This window comes from Montipora foliosa, unplaced genomic scaffold (assembly GCF_036669935.1).
Source record: "Montipora foliosa isolate CH-2021 unplaced genomic scaffold, ASM3666993v2 scaffold_420, whole genome shotgun sequence".
In the NCBI taxonomy this organism is placed as follows: Eukaryota; Metazoa; Cnidaria; class Anthozoa; order Scleractinia; family Acroporidae; genus Montipora; species Montipora foliosa.
The window spans coordinates 981,872-1,004,371 of NW_027179724.1; the positions used below are offsets into that span (position 1 = coordinate 981,872).

General features: G+C 40.9%; 2 protein-coding genes across 3 annotated transcripts in view; both read right to left on the reverse strand.

Moving 5' to 3' along the window:
- The window catches only part of LOC137988547 (uncharacterized), a 3,065-nt gene extending 91 nt beyond the window's left edge, over positions 1–2,974 (reverse strand). The window contains exons 1-5 of one of the 2 annotated variants that reach the window (XM_068834547.1): positions 2,938–2,974; positions 2,140–2,293; positions 1,604–1,645; positions 1,263–1,393; positions 1–281 (exon numbers count right to left, since the gene is read on the reverse strand). The exon at positions 1–281 is cut by the window's left edge and continues 91 nt beyond it. In XM_068834547.1, the coding sequence (XP_068690648.1) occupies positions 183–281; positions 1,263–1,393; positions 1,604–1,645; positions 2,140–2,224 (357 nt within the window). In that variant the 5' untranslated portion in view covers positions 2,225–2,293; positions 2,938–2,974 and the 3' untranslated portion in view covers positions 1–182. Of the gene's footprint in view, positions 1,394–1,603; positions 1,646–2,139; positions 2,294–2,937 lie in introns of those variants that run through there. The other variant, XR_011120798.1, reaches the window with a different exon arrangement.
- The window catches only part of LOC137988531 (uncharacterized), a gene marked incomplete at its 5' end in the record, with an annotated part of 670,231 nt that overhangs the window by 197,850 nt on the left and 449,881 nt on the right, over positions 1–22,500 (reverse strand). Inside the window, one exon of the mRNA XM_068834534.1 lies at positions 16,997–17,005. Coding sequence (XP_068690635.1) covers positions 16,997–17,005 — 9 coding nt within the window. The remainder of the gene's footprint in view (positions 1–16,996; positions 17,006–22,500) is intronic.

Below are 22,500 nucleotides of genomic sequence, written 5' to 3' on the forward strand. Positions count from 1 at the left end.
TTATTGTGACTACTGTGGTGGTCAGGTTTCCAATCTTTTCTTTAAAGAACACTTAACAGTTGCAAATCCAGACTTTAAGAAAAGGGTAAGGCCACATTCCTTCAAAGCAAATTTTGTATTCTTCTTCATTGGTGATATACAGTGTACATGTACATAAAATGCTTGCAGCATTTTTATTTAGCTTATCTTAACATGGCAGACCTTGATTGATTGTGGTGATTACTAGGATTTAACAGGATAACCACTACAGCCCTCCTGCTGTCATATGCCTGCCAACATATCTACATGTAACAACAAAAATGGAGAGAGCTAAAGAGGTTTTTTTTTGTCTCTGGCTACAAAGTAAAGGGTTTTACTGTCAACATGGACAAATACAAGTTGAACTTTGCAGTCATAGTTGACCAATCTAAGTTAAGCAATATCTAACGAAGGCTTGGTATGTCTAAGAGCATCAAGGACTCCAAACCTACTTTTACAGTAAATTTTTAACAACGAAAACACAAGAATTCTGGCCAAGTCTTTTACAATAGGACAGCATGTTATGCCATGCAAAAAGTTAGTTTTCATGCAAGAAAATGTCTTAACGAGGGAAAGTTCTGATGATAAAGGCATACATAGGACATGGCATGAAAATGTGGTACCCACATTCATAGTAGATGTTACTGCTTCAGTGAACCCAAATGATACCTACAAACTGTGATTATAAATTAGCATTTGTTATTTCAGATTCAACCCTTGCAATTGTTGTAAACATATTTTAACCCATTGATTTTAATAGATTTTACTCTAACTCCAGACTATTTTAATCGTCAATGTGGGTGGTCCAGGGCAGTTCAGGTGTCAATAGGTTAAGTAACATCCACTCCAAAACTATGTCCCCACTTAACCCATTGACTCTTAGGAGTGGGACTTAATAGATTTTACTCTGTCTAACATCCACTTAAACTGTCTCAGTAATTACTTAAGGTGCCCAAGAACTGGCACAAAGAAGTCATTATCACTCTTACAGTTTGTCATTTAGAACAAGAAAAATACCAAGAGTGCATAGATTATGCCTTGTTGTGGCTTATATGCAAAGCTGCGATGTCAGCCAAGGGACAGATAAACCAGATCCCTGCAACCTTATCTAGCCTTCCCCACACTCCCTGTCAACTGAGCATACAAAAGGACTGTTGAATATACATGTATAATCAAGGTTATTGAATACCAATAACTATTAAAAGGTGTCAATTCCTATGATGAAGTGGAAAGAATGTAGTCACCTCCTCAAATGAGTGATTCAAGAATGCGGGCATTGTGACCTCAGAAGACAAGTCATTGTCAATGCATGATTGTTGCAGTAACTGTATGCATGTGGCCACTTCATCTGTTCTCGATATGGTCTCTGTAATACCTGCAGAATGAATAGGTCCATCTCATTAAATAATCTTTTTCACCACCAAGCATTTTAGCACTAGATTTCCTTTTTTCAATCTTATGCCTGGTAACAAAGTAGGAGCATTCTTTACAGCTTGTTGTCATCACTTAACAGATGAAGCATGAAAGAAATGGAAGAGTTATAAATCATTACTGTAATGATACTGGAAGTAGGCAAGGGGCATACCTCCCAAGCCAAGTGGTAAAAAGTTTTCTGTAACTCTTCCTGCTAAAAAGAAACAAAGAACGTACATCACACACAAAATTTTTATTTATTAGAAAATGTTATTGGCTGATAGATTGTTCTCAAAATTTCACCAATGCCTCCATAAATTTGCTTCTCAGCAAGCTATTCATTTATCAGGCTGTCTAGCAGCCGCCAACGTAATGTTATCCTCAAATATAACATCTTGATGGAACTGAACAAAATTTAATCTGGCACTTATTATCCACTTACATACAGTAGGTTTGAAAACATTACTCATTTCATTCTGTTCATATGCCTTTTGGGGCAAATTGCATCCTAACCAAACGTATAAGTACCGTTAAGTTTAAATTATCATGATCAATATAATGAGGAAGCTTCCTCACCACTGGTCTTTTGTGCATCGTCATTTTTTTATTACCTTTTTCATCTCTTCAAGTCTTTGTGTGGTTCATGACATAAACTTGAGTACCCAAACATCACTCTTTACCAGGCCAATGCTAAGACTGGTTACTTACTGTTTTTGTGACTTGCATTTCTTTTCTTTTCGCTCGCAATAGTTAGTACACTGTATGGACACGGAGAGAATGACCAAATAATCATCTTGGCTCCATCAAGTCAGCAGACCCCAGTATTTGTGGATCGTGTAGGAGGTACATAACAATCTGCCAACTTAAAAAGAAAAGTCACCTCATGAATCTACCCTGCTTTGTAAGACAACAGAATAGTTCAGTATGCCTTTAACATCCTTCTAACCAGATTGACTCTCTGCCTTGACCAATGATGTACACAGAATAAGGCAAAAAATCCTAGACAAAACATAGCCATTTTGATTAAAATTAACTTTTTTTCATTACAGTACACCAAAGTTTTCCTTTTGTAACTGTTCAAGCCAATCGCACTAAAATTTGTCCCCTTGAAATTTAAACTCGCAATGCAATTCCATACCATATCCTGCTCCTCTCACAGTTTATCTGCTTTCGACGCAAGCTTCAGAAACTTTAACACCCAATCTCAAACATATTCTAGTGAACAAACGGCATCGTATAAAAACCCAGCCCTTACTTAGAAAAATCCTTAAAAACCCTCCCGTAACTTCACATAGAAAAGGGAGGTCTGAAAGATGTACTTGTTAGAGCAAAGCTCTGAGGTCTATGAATTTCATATATCTTTACCAATAAGAGTCGCATTTGGCCTGACTACACCTTGAAATACAATTACAAGTTGTCTTAATTAAAAGTTTAAAATACTTGTTGTGGTGTATTATATGCCCTCTATTGCATTTCTTTTTTAACCTCTTGTAAGCGGACACTCACCTTTGGTCCCGATGGTGTCCACTTAAGGGAGGTTCGACTGTAGTTGGTTAAAAAGAATATGATTATTGTTATTTGTATCACCCAACAGGTGCTGATTTTCACAACTTTGATCATAAGACCCTATATGAGAGGGTCAAAATAATGATAGACGGATTGAGCTTGGAAAGGTTTGCACTAACATTACAGAAACATTTTTCCCTAATACAAACTGCATATACTTGTTACAATATGCGCTAGTTTGTTCTGTTTTCAATTAATCGATTTGAAAGTCGAGCAAGTACTATTGCATGACACATGTACTTAAGGTTTGATTGAGTCTTATTAAAGGGGCTAGCTAGGTCACGCTATTTTAGGCAATTTTGTTTAATTTTGTTAATTATGAGCTCTAAACGTCAAATTAGCAGAGTAAGAGTCTTTCATTTGCAAAATCACTGCCACATAACAACTGAGAATGATTTTCCACCTTTGTAAATGACATTTTGATATAGACTGATAAAAATTTGAAAAAAAAGGTGGGCCGACGTTTTTCAAATTTACCCGAATTCAATCCATTTCAATCCTCTCCAGTTTCGTCCATCCATGTCCCTTCTTGGCTTCCCTGTGTTTTGTTAGAGTTCTTCTATAGTTTTGAACAGTTATTTTGACATTTTAGTTAATTCTATGACCATTCGATCAGTGCTGAAATTGCCCAAAATTGCGTGACCTAGCCCCTTTAAATCATCATTTTTAACCTATACGAGGTCGCGTATACAGTTCTCTGAACTTACATCATGGTGTCAGAAGTTTAAACAAGAAAATCCAAAGCAAGAAAAGAACCAAAACAAAGCAAACGCCTTTATACAGCGTATAACCTCATTAGTAGCAAAGCTCATCGAAGATAGGACACTTCAAAACAAGATATGCCACCACCAGAAGAAAGCGCGTCAGCGGGCAGCGCCCCGCGATCGATCTCATCCACATCACAATTTCCCGTTCCCTTCCCAATGACGGTCAAGGGAGACTTAGTAAACAACTGGGAGTTTTTCAAGCAACAATGGTCAGACTACGAAGTCGCCACGGGTCTCGACAAACAAGAACAAAAGGTTCGGCTCGCCACTTTTCGCTCCGCTATGGGCAAGGAATGTTTACAGATCTTTCTAAACCTTAAACTCACTATGGAAGAACAACAAGATATAGACGAGTGTATTAAAGCATTAGAAGCCTACTTCAAGCCGAAAGGAAACGTTGTATACGAGCGATATCTTTTTAACATGTGCCAACAGAACTCAGGTGAAACCGTGGATAGCTATGTCAATCGTCTACGAAAAGCGGCCTCTACCTGTCAGTTCGGCACCATAACAGAAGAACTCATCAGAGATCCTCCAGTGATCGGTTTACAAGACCACGCAACGAAACTTCGTCTACTGAAAGACGAAAATCTAGACATGAACAAGGCCTTAAACATCTGCCGATCAAGCGAAATCGCCACACGGCAGCTAAAAGCTATGAAGTCCGAGGAGAACAAAACAGAAGATCGTTCTATTTCTAGCCGTCAAGGCAACAAAGGAAAGTCACGCAAACTCTTCAGTGGAAAAAAGAAAACACGGGACGCATCACCAGACCAAAGGAAACGTCGCGAAGCGCATCCTAAACCAAAGAGCTATCAATGCTACCGTTGTGGGGGAAAGCAAAGGCATTCACTGGAAAGCTGCCCAGCATTTGGGCACGAATGTAAATCGTGCAAGAAGCCTAATCATTTCGCGTCGGTATGCAAGGCATCCCATAAACGTCCGATCAAACAATTAACAGAGTTACCGGATGAGGAACAAGAAACAGACACTGACACCGACGAATTTTTCTACAAAGTAGAAGAAGTTTCTTCAGTACAAACAAGAGGGAAACAGCTCTACACCAGGCTTGAATTCTGCGATCCTGATGCGGGCTACAAGACAAAATTAGATTGTCAGTTGGACACTGGAGCGACATGCAACATGCTAACACATCGTGATCTGTCAGTACTCTGTCAAACCGCATATCCGGCTGTCAAAAACACCAAAGTGAAGCTACGACTATTCAATGGGAATGTCATGAAACCATTGGGAGAAGTGACACTAAATAGCAACAGAGAAGGCCAAGAACAGCATTTCCTGAAGTTTCAAGTCGTCGAAGGGAAAAGCAAGCCGTTATTGACGGCCGAAACATGCGAAAACCTAGGATTACTCAAAATAAATTGTGAATCAACACCACAAGTTAACAGCATGAGTGAAGTCCAGCCACTTCTCACAAAAGAAAAGATTCTGCAAGATTACAAAGATGTTTTTGAAGGTCTTGGAAATATCGGAAAAGCGAGTTTTACAGTCGACCCGGAAGTCACGCCAATACATCACGCACCCCGACGCATTGCAGTCACACTTCACAAAGAAGTCAAAGCCAAGTTAGAAGAGCTTGAAAAGAAAAACATCCTAGTAAAAGAGACTGAATCTAGCGATTGGATCAGCAGCATGGTGGTCGTCGCCAAGGCAGGGAAGATTAGAATCTGCCTGGACCCCAAGGATCTAAGTAAAGGCATAAGAAGACCTAAATATCAGTTGCCTACACTCGAAGAGGTCCTCCCAAAACTCAGCAAAGCCAAAGTTTTCACTACGCTTGACGCCAAAGATGGTTTCTACCAAAGAACACTAGACGAAAGGAGCAGCAAGCTTACAACATTCTGGACACCCTTTGGCCGATATCGATATCTTCGGATGCCATTTGGAGTCAATGCAGCCCCAGAGGAATTTGAATGCAAATTACAAGAACACCTCAGCGATCTAAACGGAGTAGATGTCTTAAGAGACGACATATTGGTCTCAGGGTCAGGTGATACCATAGAAGAAGCCAATGCAGACCATGACGCCAACATGATAAGGCTACTTCAAAGAGCACGCAAAGTAAACCTAAAGTTTAACAGTAAGAAGCTTAACCTTCGTAAGACAGAAGTACGTTACATGGGCCATGTCCTCACCAGCGAAGGCCTTCAGCCAGATCCAGATAAAATAAAAGCTGTCAGCAACATGCCTAAGCCAACATGCAAGCAAGAAACCCTCAGTTTACTTGGTTTTGTCAATTATCTTGCCAAGTTTCTACCAAGGCTGTCAGAGATTGCACACCCAATGCGTGAGCTGACTACCAAGAATAGAAGCTTCGTGTGGTCAAACCAGCATGATGAAGCCTTCGAGGAAATCAAGACGCTCGTTACAAGGCATCCAGTACTTAAATACTACGACATGACGGCAGAAGTAACCATACAGTGTGATGCCAGCGAGAAAGGACTTGGAGCAACATTGCTTCAGAATGGGCAGCCTGTGGCATTTGCCTCACGGACTCTCTCTCAAGTCGAATAGAGCTACGCTCAAATTGAAAAGGAATGTCTGGCAATTGTCTTTGCATGCGCCAAGTTCAGCCAGTACATTACAAGAAGAGAAGTTATTACAGTTGAAACTGACCACAAACCACTGCAGTCCATCTTCAAAAAGTCCTTGCTAACCGCCCCAAGCAGACTATCAGCATGTAGATCTTAACAAGTGTTATTGAAATCCAAAAAGAAAATCTGGAGTAACCACGCATTTGTCAATGATAATTCATGAATAATATTTGTAAAGAGCTTTAAAATACAAAGAAATGTATAGCGTTCTTTCCCAAATTGAAGCTTACAGTACCGCTCAGAAATACGTTAACTGCGCATACGCAGTATATACGCATATACGCGTATGTTCATACGCGCATACCCGTATATGTATACGCGCATGCGCGTATATTCATACGCGTATGAATGCATATACATGCGCGTCTGCTTTTCCTTTGTTATTCAGTACCATAAATTTCCTTTGTGTTGCATTGTTGTGTAAAACAAAGCACTTTTGGATCTGAATAAAGCCACGAGCCGATAACAGAAAATTTACATACTCCAAAAGCTACCATGATACAAACGCGCAAGTTGCTTCGCATCGCGAATTTACTGGATAACAAGTAAAAGTAATTCAATGTTTATGAATCAGAATGTAAAGAAAAATGTGTCTTAAGTTTGGCATTTAAATATGTGTATCATTTGTGGCCCTTCATGCAAAAAGGGGGTTTATGGATTTCATTGAAAACCGTGAAATTTTTTCACGGTCGCGGTGCATGAATTTCAATTTTCACAGCGTGAATACGCCGTGGTCACTCTACGAAAAGAAACTTTCACTCTTGGCGTGAAACTAATGATCGGTGAATGATCGGTGAAAACTTTCACGGCATGAAGTTAAGGGTAAAAATTCACACGGTGAAATTGGGCGTGAAAAATAAAATTGATCCGATTGTTCAGAAATCAGTCACACCATGAAAATAATTTTGCCTCCTTTGTTTACCTACGCTGTCGCCGTCTTTCGCTCTCAGGACAAAAAGAATGCCTGATCGCAGGGTACGAGAAATCTGTGAAAGCAATTTATCTACTCAAAATACCCCGCTTATAAACAGATTTGGAGGTCCACTGACTGTCTTAAGCCGCGGCCTAAGTTATATTTTGTTTAAATAACTGGCCCATAGTGTCTACTGTCTCCTGTTGAAAAACTGAGCTAAATACCGGCAAACATAACAATCGAAAGATAAATCAACAATTCATTTTCATTCTACCTTTCCAATTTATTTTAATGTTACCTTTCTGTTGAATTAAAAACTTTTTATGAAGAGAAGCGGCCAACTCACAAATGGGACACAATCTTTTTAGTATCGTATCATTCGGTTCTATCAAAATTTGCATACAACTCACATCAAGAGGAAGTCGTGACAGGTAATGCAACACCTTTCAAATAGGAGTAGAACGTGTTCCGCGAGGTAAACTCGAACAATTTCCGAGAATTGCATGTTTATTGATGGTGTGCCTTTTCGTGGAATCAAAGAGTCTTTATGAAAAGACGAGACCGTCATAAATGCAAAACGCATCTGTCGTCATGTGCCGACGCACGGACGCACAAAGTCGTGACAGCAAACGCAACACCATGAACTTTAAAAGCAACGAGTATAGTATTCGTTTATGCATCACAGGCGAGGTCAATCAAACAATTTCCAAGAACTGCAACGAACACTAGCGCCGGAATCAACCCAACAGCCAGATTTAGGTCCCGTATTTAAGCTTTGTCTATCCTTAAGAAGGTGAGCACGATGAGCGCCAACTCGAAAGTACTCGCTACTTTGGTCGCCACACTCTCTTGTAACCCATAACCCTTATTATAGCTTACTTGCATCTTTGTAAACATTACTTTAATTCTGTATTTATGTGTATATTATTTTCTCTTTTAATAGTGTGAAACAAAATAACTCTGAACCCGAACTGCATGTTTATCGATGAAGTAAACATCCTTGCGTGGGTTTGTATTCCGAACACGACAGCTGTTTGTGAAAGTGCGTCTTCGTCATGTAGTTCGTAGTCATGTACTATTGTATTGCTGTCAAGCTACGTGTATTGTTTAGAACAATAAGCAAAACAATAAGCAAGCTAATGAGGCAGACGCGTATATCTGTATACGCATATACGCGTATATCTATACGCGTATGTTCGTATAACCATACGCGTACTCGCGTATGGTTATACGCACATACGCGTATAGATATAGGCGTATTATGCGCATATTTTGGTTAACGTATTTCTGAGCGGTACTGTATCAAAACCCATAGGTTTCCATGGTGATTTAACACTGGTTAGCACTACCCATGCTTCGAGCAACCCAGACCTGGTCTTTATCGAGCCACAGTAGAGGTGTCTTGGTACGAGTCATTGAACAAATGAAGTCTGCATATTTTACCTTTTCATATTTTTCTATTTTTCAAGGTCGTTGTCGCCTGATTAAGTCATGATCTGTTACTTGATTGCACTAGCCTTTGATTCATAGAATATTTTTCGTGGATCGAAAATGACTTGCTGTGTCATGTAACTTATATTATTTTATTACTTGATGTTCAGTTGTATCACCCATACTACTTTCCAATCATTATTTGTCATCCTTATGTTGTATACAGATCATAAGTATAATTTAACTGTTCTCTGTAAGTTGAAAAAAATTATGTTAATGCCACTACTACTGCTACACTGTTATCATCACTATTTGCATTTCTACTACATAGACTTGATATCATTGTTCTGTAACTCAACAGAACCGTGTTCTGTGAAAAGTGATTAAATTTGGTGCATTCTATCAGTGGAGTTTGGGTTGATTTCTCAATCGTACACCATATTACCCCCCTCCCCTCCCTTGCGTGATTGTTGAGGATTGAGTATTTTGCAACCTCCATAATCTTTGCAATCACATTTCCCCACCTATAGTTGTAAATTATCGGCTGACATCCTATATTCTGCTTGGGAAAATTTGTTCAGCAAGCTGTAAACGATCAAACAGCTGCCAATATCAATGTAGCAGGTAAATGCTTCCCATGTGACTCCCCATTACAGTATGTGAAGATTTGACTGATGAAAGTCAATTGCACATTATTTTGGAGCTCACATGTGGTTAGGAATGGCACGGGTGAAGAGTGCCCTTGACTTATTTCAAATAATATTTAAACCAGAAGTTACAGCATATGTTGAAGTCTATTGAATTTGTGGTTATTTTTATTCATGTTGGTGAATAAAAGAAGTGTGATAGAATAAAGCAGTTCAAATGCTGCACTGTTAATTACCCCATTTCCCCAATATTTGCTAATAATTTCAAGAATATCATCAAAAATAATCAAAGTCCCCATAATGTGAGTGTATGTTTGTTGTAAAAGCGGTGTGTAAACAAAAGAAAAGGCTGCTATGAGAAATCTACCAACCACTTCAGCAACAGCTTGTCCCATGTGACAGCCTCATATAACTTTCATAAGCCTTGGATCAAAAATTGTTTACCCACATTTGTGACACTGTGGGGACTTGCTGAATACACTTACACTTTCAGGTGAGTTGTGGGGACTTCTCTGTTTCGATGTTAAAAATGCGTTTTAGGCCTTTTTAGAGCATTTGGAGGCATTGTAGTTGTGGGGACCCAGTTTTCTTTCCACTCGCCTCGTCCGCCCTTGATAAAAAAAAAAAAAACAAAAACGCCTGATCGCAGGTTAGTCCCCACAGTGTCAACCGTCCCCACAGTGCTGGTGTGTAAACATATAGAGGTCCCCACAACTAGGTAATGGTAAGAACATACATACATACATACATACATACATACATACATACATACATACATACATACATACATACATACATACATACATAATGAATGAAGGGGTAGTTTCTAAAGAAACTGTGGTGCTGCGTCGGTGGGAAAGTAGTATACAAAAATTTGGTTTTATCAACGGAGTTGATAATGTAAATTGGCCACCGTACAGAGATTCTAAAAGCTGACGTTTCGAGCGTTAGCCCTTCGTCAGAGCGAATAAAGGGATTATGGGTTACGTGTAGTTTTTATAGTAGAGTAGGAGCTACGCTATTGGTGGTAACATGGCTACGTGAAAAATAGGAATATATTAGTTAAATGAAAAGCGTTCGTTAATACCGTGAGGATTAAGGGTGCCGATTTGAAAGATGAATTTTTGTTCCAGATTCTTGCGGCTTTCCGTCGTACCTAGATGTAGGGAAAGGCCGCAGATAGCCATGTGTTTTTTGGAGTGGTTTGGCAGATTAAAATGGCGAGTGACTGGCTTAGATGCATCCTTGTCATTTTTCTCAACATCGCGAAGGTGTTCGCGGAATCGGTCACCTAGTCGTCTACCTGTCTCACCAATGTATAATTTATTGCATAACGTACAGGTTATGCAATAAATGACATTTGCAGAGGTACATGTGAAACGATCGGTGATCTTAACAGATCGCTTAGGTCCCGATATCAAAGTTTCTATTAGAGGCAACGTGCTATGTACTAGTGTGCACTACAAACCTACAGATTCACACAGTTATTTGTTGTATTCATCGTCACATCCATCACATGTCAAGAACTCCATTCCTTATTCTCAATTTCTTAGACTTCGACGTCTATGTAGTGATGACTCCGATTTTTCCAGCAAATCAGAGGAGATGTGCCAGTTCTTCGAAAAACGTGGCTATCCTGTCTCTGTGGTGAAAGCGGGCCATCATCGCGCCCAACAATTTGATCGACAGTCATCACTACAAACGTCACAAAAAGATAAGAATGACAGAATTCCATTCACCCTCACTTTCCATCCTCATAATCACGCAGTCAAAAGCATCATTCTTAGTAATTTTAAATTACTCCAAAATGATCCCGAGACTGGTGGAATCTTTTCGCAACCTCCACTTATTTCATTCAAACGCGACAAAAACGTAGGCAACTTTTTAGTTAAAAGCGCGCTCAAAAACTAACGAGCAACCCGGCACTTTCAAATGCGCGCGCTCACGATGCAAAACTTGTCTTTTCATTGTTAACACTAGCAAAATATCGGGACCTAAGCGATCTGTTAAGATCACCGATCACCATTTTTTTTCTCTGGAAAATCCAACATTGAAAAGGGGGAGGGGGGTATCTGTAAAATGAAGTTACCTTCCCAACACTTTTGTCCATGATTGTCTGAAAACAACTGTAAACAGTTTTTGGCGTATAACACAAAATTTACGGAAGATATGCAGTTGTTATTCTCCATAATTACGGTTCCATGGATTATCTTTATTGTCGTTGTTTTTGGGCCCCAGTCTCAGAACATGGAATTTGCTAAAGCCACCTATGTGCTCACTCCGAGGAGTGGTTTTCCGTGACACAATATTGCGTTACAACAGTATCTTAGGACCGGTACAACAATGTGCATTGAAAGCCCTTTTTCCGTAAAATTGCCGTTCTGTTTCATGAAGTTCACCACTTAAAAACGTATTGCAGCGTAAATTTGGTATCTAGAGGTACAATTCGTGCAAAATATACAAAATATTTAGAAGACAAGTGACCTGTTAATGGTCGACGTATTGTTCTTTGAGTTACTCCCACAATGGTAATATAGCAAAGGTTCTTTTTTCCCTAATTCAAACCTCACCAAGACATGTAAACCATGTGCTTGGAACTGAAAATTTGTTGCTGTACTATTGTTTTTCCGGTTTATTAAGTAAATGCATTTTTAGATGGCCTTCAGGTGATGTAGCGAGAGTGAATGGCGACCTATTGACGTATAATTGTTAATACATGACTACAAAACGGTGTTTCACGCAGTACTCCACACAGTACTCCACAAGTATGTGGCAATTTTCGAGGCCAGTGAGGTACGTTTTGATACAACTTGAATGGTTATGGATAGAATTTAATACTGCGAAGTAACTGATTGTGAATTTGTCCCTTGGAATAAAGAAATTCCTTCATTTTGAACAGTACTCCCTTCTATTGCGGGAACTTAAAAGATTAATTGAGTAACAAGTTCTCATTTATATTCGTTCGATGGAGTACTGTGTAAATAGTGTTTAAAACCAAACTTTATAGTCTGCAATCCTATGAAAAAGAAAGTTTGGATTACAATGGTCACTACTAAGCGCTTAGTTGAAGCCAAAGACGAACAAAACAGCTACATTTTCCTCGGAATGTATGGAGTACTGTTGAGGAGAACTGTGTAGCATTGACTATATGACTGTAACCTGATCCTCGAGGCTACACACAGGGTTCAATAACATTTGGAAGCCACTTACGACCTATCCTAGCAAAATCTATCGCGTATTTATGGCAAATATTGCATATCTAACAACAGCAAATAGATATATGGTACAGCTTACCGGGAATTATTCTTATTCATTTCGTAAACATCCCACGTTACTATTTGCGAGATTATCAACAAGAAAATATGAAGACGTTATTTGAGCTTGATTTCAGCAATAACTTGAACGAAACATATCGAAATGCTAATATTTTGCCACTTCTTCGAGTTTCTGTTTAAGGAATGAAACCACGTGTATAAACTCGCATTTATTGCGCTTCGACCTTTTTCAGACAATCGTGGTCAAAAGTTGTTGGGAAGGTTGCGGGCATCAGCTCACTTCACACCTAATTCGATTTTTCTAACTATTGGCTGAAGTATTTGGGAAATACCATGCTCTTGTGGCCCCTCTCCCCCATATTCAATGTTGGAGTTCTTCAGGTAAGAAAAGTCACCATTTTTTTTCTCTGGAAAATCCAACATTGAAAAGGGGGAGGGGGGTATCTGTAAAATGAGGTTACCTTCCCAACACTTTTGTCCATGATTGTAGGTACGACGGAAAGCCGCAAGAATCTGGAACAAAAATTCATCTTTCAAATCGGCACCCTTAATCTTCACGGTATTAACGAACGCTTTTCATTTAACTAATATATTCCTATTTTTCACGTTGCCATGTTACCACCAATAGCGTAGCTCCTACTCTACTATAAAAACTACACGTAACCCATAATCCCTTTATTCGCTCTGACGAAGGGCTAACGCTCAAAACGTCAGCTTTTAGAATCTCTGTACGGTGTCCAATTTACATTATCAACTCCGTTGATAAAACCAAATTTTTGCATACATACATACATACATACATACATACATACATACATACATACATACATACATACATACATAGTTTATTTGATAACGCAGGTTACAGAATACGCAAGACTGAAATCCTGATGTGGACCTGCCTATCTACTATTTAAGACTAAAGTATATACATGTGAATAAATAGCAAATCAACAGAAATAAATAATAATAATAATAATAATAATACAAATATAAATATATAGGACTATGAACTACAATTTAAGAATATAGTTAAGAACTAGATAAAACAATTATTAAAATTTTAAAAATTTAGATATAGTTAGATTAAGATGAGATTAATAAAAAAATTCCTCGTTCCTATTTCTTATCATGGAAGATTCCTTATTATAACTTATAGAACTAATTAAGTCCTTACCAGATCTAAGTCTTTTTTTAAAACATTCTAGGCTAGAAGACTTTTTGATCGAATCAGGAAGTGAATTCCATGCAATGACAGCTCTATGCCTAAAAGTCAGCCTGCCAATTTTCGCATTTAGGACTTGGAAATTCGATATTCATGGATTTCCTCAGGCAGTGAGATGATTGTTTTAACATTACTAGATCATTTAAAACATTGGTATTGCATCTATAGTAGGATTTATAAGCTTCTACTAACAGTCTCTTAGTATAAAAAAATGATAAATTGTTCCATGCAGCCTTTCAATTTATTTAGTTGATCAGCATTCGAATTCCTTGAAAGTTTGAAAATACGTTTAGAAGCTCGTATATGAGCAGGCTCAAGATCATCCATTAGTGCAGGTGAGCAAGAACCCCATACTAGTATTCCGTATAAGACACTTGGAAGTACAGTCCTAAAATAAATGGTCTGTAGAATGGATGATGGCAAGAATTTGATTCTTCTGAGGACTGCTATTTTCTTATTAAAAGATTTTAACAGGCTTTTAGTGTGTTCTTGCCAAGAGAGATTACTGTCTATAATTACTCCTAGACATTTACATGATGATTTAAGTTCAATAAATTTTTCCCCGTACTTCAAAGGCAACAATGGGCCAATGAATCTTTGTTTAGATAATAATAAGGCTTCTGACTTAGTTTCATGAGTGTTACGGTTTTGTTTCTTTCTTTTGCCTGTAATCAACATCTATTTTCTGCCCTTTGTTCTCGGTCTCTTTTCCATGTGTTAGCCTTGTGTTTAGTGTTGAAGTTGCACACATTAAGTTTCCCAGCATATGTAAATTCATGTCACTAATCTCGTTTATATATATTAAAATCGTTTTCATTTTCTCACTCGCTCTCCATCCTAATCCGGCAATTGGTAAGCGTTTTTTCCGTCCTAGTTATAAGTTTAACTAGCCGGATTCGTTGTAACAATTCACTTACTCTGTTTGTATTTTCTTTAGGTATTTATCAACCCTTTGCATTAAATACAATTACTGGTTTTTAAGAAGTTGTGTGTTAATCGTTTCCCCTGCCCTCGCCACTTCATCATAAATACCAATTGCTTATAGACATTATGGACAGTGAAACCACAAGTACCATCCTTTCAAGTTCCCGGCGTAGAATGCCTAATTCGCTACAGAATCAAGAAGGCGTTTTGCGCGAGAAACTAAACAGTTTAAGACAATCACGCAGTGGCTACGTTGGTACAATGACGAAAGTATTTTCGCAAATTGATGGTTTGCTGGTGGACTTTGCCAATCTAATGCAAGTGCGAAACCTTCAAGCAACCTTAAATGATGCGTTTGAAAATTATCGAGACAACATTAGTTGCGTTACTGGTCTTCTCGCTATTGACAGCGCGGAGCTGCAGGAAATCCATGGTTTATACGAAGCTCAAGAGATCAGGAAACGTGTCTACGATTCTAAGATTGAACAGTATACCTTAGAGGCCGCTTCGCATTTTAGCAAACAAGTTTCGGAAGATTTAACTCGTTTCACGACTTCATCTCCTCAAGGCTCGGTTAAATCGCAATGTAGTCGGGCCTCAAGACTAAGCGCAGCTAGCGCAAGGATCAATCATGCAAAGATCGCGGTGGAAAAGGTGACGTTGATTGAAAAACAAACGGAGCAGAAACGAGCTAGGGCATTGGAAACGAGAGTGAAGTTGTTGGAGCTGGAGATGAAACACAACAGTTCGAATTTCAGCACCAATTAGAATTAGCAAAGCTTGACGCCGAGAAGGAAATGGAAGACGCTAGGGAAAGGACTGAGATGGCCGAGGTAGAGTGTAAATTGGCGGAACGCGATATTTCGGGTCTGTTATCCGAAGGAAATCGACCTGAAAAGCATGATACTAAAATGGACACGAATATTGACGAGAATCCAACGAGTTTCACCGAGGCGATTCCGCAACTGTTCTCGTCCCAAGTCGTTTCTGGAAATTCAAATTCATCGCGACGTGTGGTATTTCCAATTTTCATGTGCATCCTCTCACGCCTTGCCACCGATGTTTAAAGAGACCTTCACGAGCTGTCCTACGTGTACTCCTCCACTTCCAGTCGTGTCTTCGCGAGTCCCCACGTTACCTGCGTTTTTCTCCCACGACAATCAATCCACGTTCGCGTCTGCTTCTTTGTTTCAAGCCGTGCCCTCAAGCGCCCCAACCTTACCCGTGACTTCTTTGCGTGTCACTGATCGTCCACCGATGTTTACTTCCTCCTCTGCATTTCCTGTTGGCTCCTCGCGTGCCTTTGCCGGGCCCTCCTCTCGCGTTCCTGGTAGTCCAGGTTTGGCTCCTACCGCTTCATGTGATCCAGCAGACCTCTACACTCCTGGTCCAGTATACACCCACGCTACACAAGCCTTGGGTTCCATTGGCTCAACTAGTCACGGCACTGTGTTCTGCCATGCTAGCACTGGTGCTCAAACTCCATCTCCACTCATTGAGGACCCACGTCACGTTCCACACTCGCTTCACCCAACGAGTGAATGTTTTCTTGCGACCATTACTGCCACAAAGGAGAAAATGAGTGCTAACCATGATCTCCCCCACTACAGGTGCTCAAGTTTAATGGTTTCCCTGAGAGATACCCACTATTCAGACAGAGGTTCCACCAGATGGTAGAATCGAAATCTTTGGACGAACAGACCAAGATGGCTCGCCTGTTGCAGTTCCTCGAGGGCCCTGCTCTTAGAGCTGTACAGAGATACGAGGCCGTATCGGGAGGCCTAGCAAAGTCATTGGAAGTCCTGCAAAAATCGTTTTGGTCAACCATTCAAAATTGTTAGACCGTGTATAGATACCTTGACTAAAGGACCTGCTATTGCCCCTCAAGATAAGGAGGGCCTCCAGCGCTATGCTGACTTAGCCCAACTTATGTATGACACACTCGAGTCTATGAGATGTTTACTACAAATGAACACGGACAGTCTCGAGAAAGTGGTTTTAAGGTTGCCCAAATGGCTTCAAGACAAGTTTCGGGAACATTTAAAAAAGTTGGAACGCCAAGGAAAAATTATGCCTACATTCAAAGATGTTATTGAGTTCCTGAATGATCGAGCTGATTTGGCTAGTCATCCGTTTTTTACAAGCCCCCCGACCGAGGTGAAATCCCTCAGGCGGAATGAAGATCGTGACAAGGGGCCGAACCTGCGTCACCTAACTACTCTTACCACAAACAGCATTAAGGAGGACAGCAGATTTGCAAGAGTTAAAGACGTCAAACCCAGCAACTGCCTCTTATGTACAAAGTTTCACCCACTCTATCGTTGTGAAATGTTTAAGTCTAAGCCCACTGAGGAAAGAAGAGAGCTAGTTTTTAAAAAACGGATTTGCTTCAACTGTATCAATTCTACAGAACATTTGGCTAAATCGTGCAAATCACCCGTACGGTGTAAAGTACCGGGATGTGGAAAGTCTCACCACACGCTGCTTCACCAACCAAGTCCTACCCGAGGAAATGCTAATCATCAAACGAGCAACACCGAAATCACAGACATCCCAGCCGTCACAACACCCTTGCCGAGTATTCAAGATGCGACTTCGAGCACATGCGCGGCTGCAACCGTAGCTGAATCCTCCGAGATTTTCCTGCAGATTATCCCCCTCAGAATTATTGGCGATAATGGAAGACATATGACTACTTACAGCTTGATAGACTCTGGCTCTGACGTTACCATGATCGATCCATCCCTCGTCCAGCAGCTTGGTATTCAAGGGGAAGAGGAACAGCTGCTTCTCTCCACAGTGAGCCAAAGAGAGAGGCAAGAGAAAGGAGGAGATCTTACTATCCCTCTTAAGCACGTGACTGCACGCAAGAAGCTGGAGCAGTTATCACATTTGCGTCATGTACCATTCCCTGAAGTTGAAAGAAAGAAAGTTTCTATCCTGATTGGAACAAGCCTTCAGGAAGCCTTTATTCCGTTGGAAGTGAAAAAGGGGAAATCACATGAGCCGTTTGCAATACGATCCTGCCTTGGCTGGAGTATGCTCGGTGGCTGCGTTAGTGTAAGCAGTAAGCGCCAGTTCAACCTAAATCATGTTTCGTCTGAAGATGTCTCTCTTAATCGGCAATTGGAGGAATTCTGGCGAATTGAGTCGTGTGGAACTGTTAAAGAAGATTGTGGCCCTATGTCAGTTGAGGACCGAAAGGTGCTGAAGATAATAGATAACACGATTTCTATGGTTGATGGGCATTATCAGATGGGCCTACCCTGGAGGCAAGAGGAACCTTACCTCCCATTCAACAGAACCCTAGCAGAATCCCGTCTTCAAACCCTGAAAATGCGATTTAATCGCGTTCCTGGCCTAGAAGAAAAATACCGAACTGTCATAGACGACTACGTTGCTAAGGGATATGCAACTCAGCTCAGTGAACGAGAGGCCTCTAAGAGATCGAAGGTCACCTGGTATTTGCCACATCATCCGGTGTTTAACGTTAACAAGCCCAACAAGGTACGCGTAGTATTTGATGCTGCCGCCCGGTTTGATGGCATCTCCTTGAATGACCGATTATATCATGGCCCAGATCTCACAAATAATCTGGTAGGCGTTCTCACCCGTTTTCGAGAAGATGAAACCGCGTTCACAGCTGATATTGAAGCAATGTTCCATCAGGTTGAGGTTCTTCCCGAAGACGCAGACGCTCTAAGATTCTTGTGGTGGGATGCTGCTCCTAGGCAACCTCCTAAGGAATATAAGATGCTCGTTCATATATTCGGTGCGACTTCGTCGCTTCGCTTTGCCAACAGGGCAATCCGACAGCAGATGACAATAAGGGCAGGTACAGCCCCGAGGTTATCACGACAATATACAGGAATTTCTACGTAGATGATGTACTGAAATCTGTGCCAACGACAGATCAAGCAATCTGGCTTGCAGAACAGCTGACAAAACTACTGAGGGAAGGTGGATTCCATCTAACAAAGTTCACAAGTAATAGCCGGCAAGTTCTAGAGGCCCTACCTCAAGATAAACGAGCAAACCCATCTATCAATCTTGACCTTAACCAACTTCCTGTCGGACGCGCACTTGGATTACACTGGGATGCAGCTTCAGATACCTTTCAATTCAAGGTCGTTCCCACAAACAAGCCGCCCACCACACGTGGTATTCTTTCAACAGTTAGTTCTCTTTACGATCCTCTTGGATTTCTGGGCCTATTCATTCTCCCAGTCAAGATCATCCCAAGAACTCTGGAGAATAGCTGTCCAGTGGGATGATCCTATACCAGAACCTTTACTAACACGTTGGAATAAGTGAGTCTCTTCCCCTCGTTGCAAATATCAAGATTCCACAATGTTTAAAGTCCTTTTCTATGCGGGTAATTCGAGACGTCCAAATGCACTATTTCTCGGACACGTCGAACCATGGTTATGCTGCAGTAGGTTACTTAAGGCTTGTTGATGATACGGGAAAGATTCATTGCGCCTTCGTTATGGGAAAGACCCGCAATTCTCCGCTGAGACAATGGTCTATTGCACGCCTTGAATTACAAGCGGCTGTGGTTGCTTCGCGCCTGCACCTGCTTCTACGTGAAGAACTCGACACACCCCTTCATGGAGTTACATTCTGGTCAGACTCCTTGACGATCTTGCAGTACATTACAAACGAGAAAAAGCGATTCAAGCCATTTGTTGCAAATCGAGTGAATGAAATCCGCGAAGCCTCCACTCCTTAACAATGGCGTTATGTGCCAACATACTAACCTAACCGTAACCCAGCAGACGATGCGTCCAGAGGACTAGACCTACGCGCTCTAAAGTCAAATTGCCGCTGGCTCTCTGTCCCGAGTTTCCTCCAAGAGCCTGAAGACCAATGGCCGACTAAAAGGATCGGTAACATCCCAGAAGACGACAACGAGGTTCAAGTCCAAAGTACAGTCATGATGATTGTTGATCATTGGATCAACTTCTTCGGCGTTGTTCGTCGTGGACGCGCCTGTTAACTCTTGTCGCCTGGTTATTACGGTTTATCAACCATATCCAGAACAAAGGCACGGAGAAAGGAAGAATATCTCTGTCAGAGATGCGCAGCTCCTCCAAGAAAATTGGGCAGTTGGTACAGCGCCAAGCGTTTTCCGAAGAGATTGATTCCTTCAGCGAGGGACGTGCAGTTAAATGTCAGAGCAAGCTCGCCAATCTTCTTCCTGTGCTCATAGAAGGGACCTAGCGCGTGGGAGGAAGAATCTGTCACGCTCCTATTACGTTCGAGGCTGCTCATCCAATGCTACTTCCGAAAGAACATCCTATTTCTTTCTTAATTGTACGCTATTACCATGAACTCCTGGGTCACACCGGGCGTGAGCACGTACTTTCCGCCATGCGTCAACATTTCTGGATTATTCAAGCTAGATCGCTCGTACGCCATGTTCTGCGAAAATGTATCGCTTGTCGTAAACGAAACGAAGCACCCATAAAACAGCTGATGGCCGACCTGCTGAAAGAACACCTCACCCCATACGATCCACCGTTTACCTACACAGGAGTAGATTTCTTCGGACCATTCCATGTGAAGCGTGCACGAGGTACCGATAAGGTCTATGGCTGTCATTTTACCTGCTTTACAAGTCGTGCCGTTCACATAGAAGACGTGAGTTCGGTGGAGACCGATGCGTTTATACAAGGTCTCCGTAGATTCATCTCAAACCGCGGATGCCCCAAGGAAAGCTGGAGTGACAATGCTACAAACTTCGCTGGAGCGGACAAAGAAATTCGCGATTGCATCCGCCAATGGGATCAGGAAGACTTGAATAAACGGCTGCTAAAGGACGAGATTAACTGCTCACTGTGTCCTATGCCCCAGTGGAAATTCCAACCTCCAACCGCGAGCCACATGAATGGGGTCTGGGAAAGGTTAATTAGAAGTGTCCGAAAGATTATGAACCTGAACATGAAGTACATGGTAATTTGACACGATTAAGTTCCTTGTCTTTACGCACGCAATGAAATAGGAAGAGGTTTTCGCCTCTAAGAGCAAATTTGTTGTTTGTTTCAGAAAATCGTTCGCTGGAAAAGGTGGCCTTTCATGTTTTATAATATGCGAGCTTAACTGGATAGTTTTTATGGCAATAGTAAAGCATTTTCGTGTCAAAATGAGGTTAGCGTTTTTTTGTTGTGCGAACTAAATTGCCAACGAGTCAGGCCTTCTGAAGACAGAAGGCCTGGCGAGGCGGCAGCTTATAGAGCCGCGAGAAGATTTTTAGGCGGACGAAATCTCAGAAGCGCTTCAAATTTGAGTGTAATGTAGACCAAAAGCCGTAATGTAGACCAAAGCGATGACATGTTGACCGTAGCGATAACCAATGAGAGTGCCGCACGAGTACGCCGCGTGATGTTTGCAGCCGCCAGGCGCCAGATCACGCAAGCTTGGCTCGTTGGCACTTTAGCGACAGCTATAACTAGTAATATCATGTTGAGTATGGTTGAAACGTGATCCTGGAGGATATTTTTAGTATTGCTCTGTAAGCAGGAAAGGTTCATGAAAGTAAACAGGTTTGTTGGAAGCGTGCCTGAGTTTCAACAAAATGAGCCCTAAAATCAGCAAAAAATTTTGACGACGGTGAATAATAAAGTAAATGATGGAATTACCTGGTGATAAATAACCTCGTCTTGGAGAGTAAATTTTTGACTTTGCAGAAACAATGGTGGGCGATTGTGATCTTTGTTTTGAATTCGCTCATTTATTGTCAAACTTTATAACACTTGACAGAAAAAGAAACTTACGAAAACCCGGTATCTTGCCATCATTTGACACAGATGCTTCACTGTTTGGCAAGTAAACATACCGCGGTAACTTAATCACGCCGCCCGCTTAATTCCGGCGATGTCACTTTCGATTTATTTGTTCAGCCAAAACGTACAATAACAAAAGTGAACGTAGCAAAAATCTCCCAAAATGTTTGTGGCTGATCGTAACTGTTTATATTCTATATTCACGGTTCAAAATTAATGTTGTTTTCATGTTGTAAATATGTTATTCTCGAGCGACCGTCCTGGAAACTTCCTTCTGCTCTTTCTAAAGACTGTATCAATATTTATTTACTTTTGCATCAATAATTGTTTTTGCATAAAGCAAGCTAGCAAAATCTGTACCTTGCTAAGTTTGCATTTGTTAGCGTTAATAGTATTTTCGGTCCAATGCTAATGTTTTACGAAGGGGTATATGTTTTTGGTCACACATCCAGACACTAATCCCGCCGGACAGGGGTTAATTTTAGTAAACTTTCGTATTACAAAGCTGTCAGATGCTCAGCGGGCACGCTTAACCGCTTTGGCTAGTGGAGATTTGGCCGAAAAAAACGTTTTGAAGCTAGTTGAGGGGTTTTTTGGTCACTGTCGTGCTGTTTAAGAGCTAAATCTCCCTACAAACTCGTTTCTAGGTTGTACACTCCGCGGCCTTTTTAGCCAGGTGCAAAATAGGCGCTTGCAAAGTTCGGGCATGCGCAGAAAGCAAAATTTCGACAAAATTTTGCTTTCTCTCCTTCCCTCTCTTTTCGCTTTCCTTGCCTCATTTTTTTCAACTTGCTGGGCATTTGGTAGGTTTTATTTTGGTGGGAAGAGTTTCTGAGAAACCTTTCGTCATCTTAGAATTAGGTGCTCAGAAAGGTATGTGGGTAATGGAGCAAGCTTTTCATGGAGATTTTCAGGTCAGTG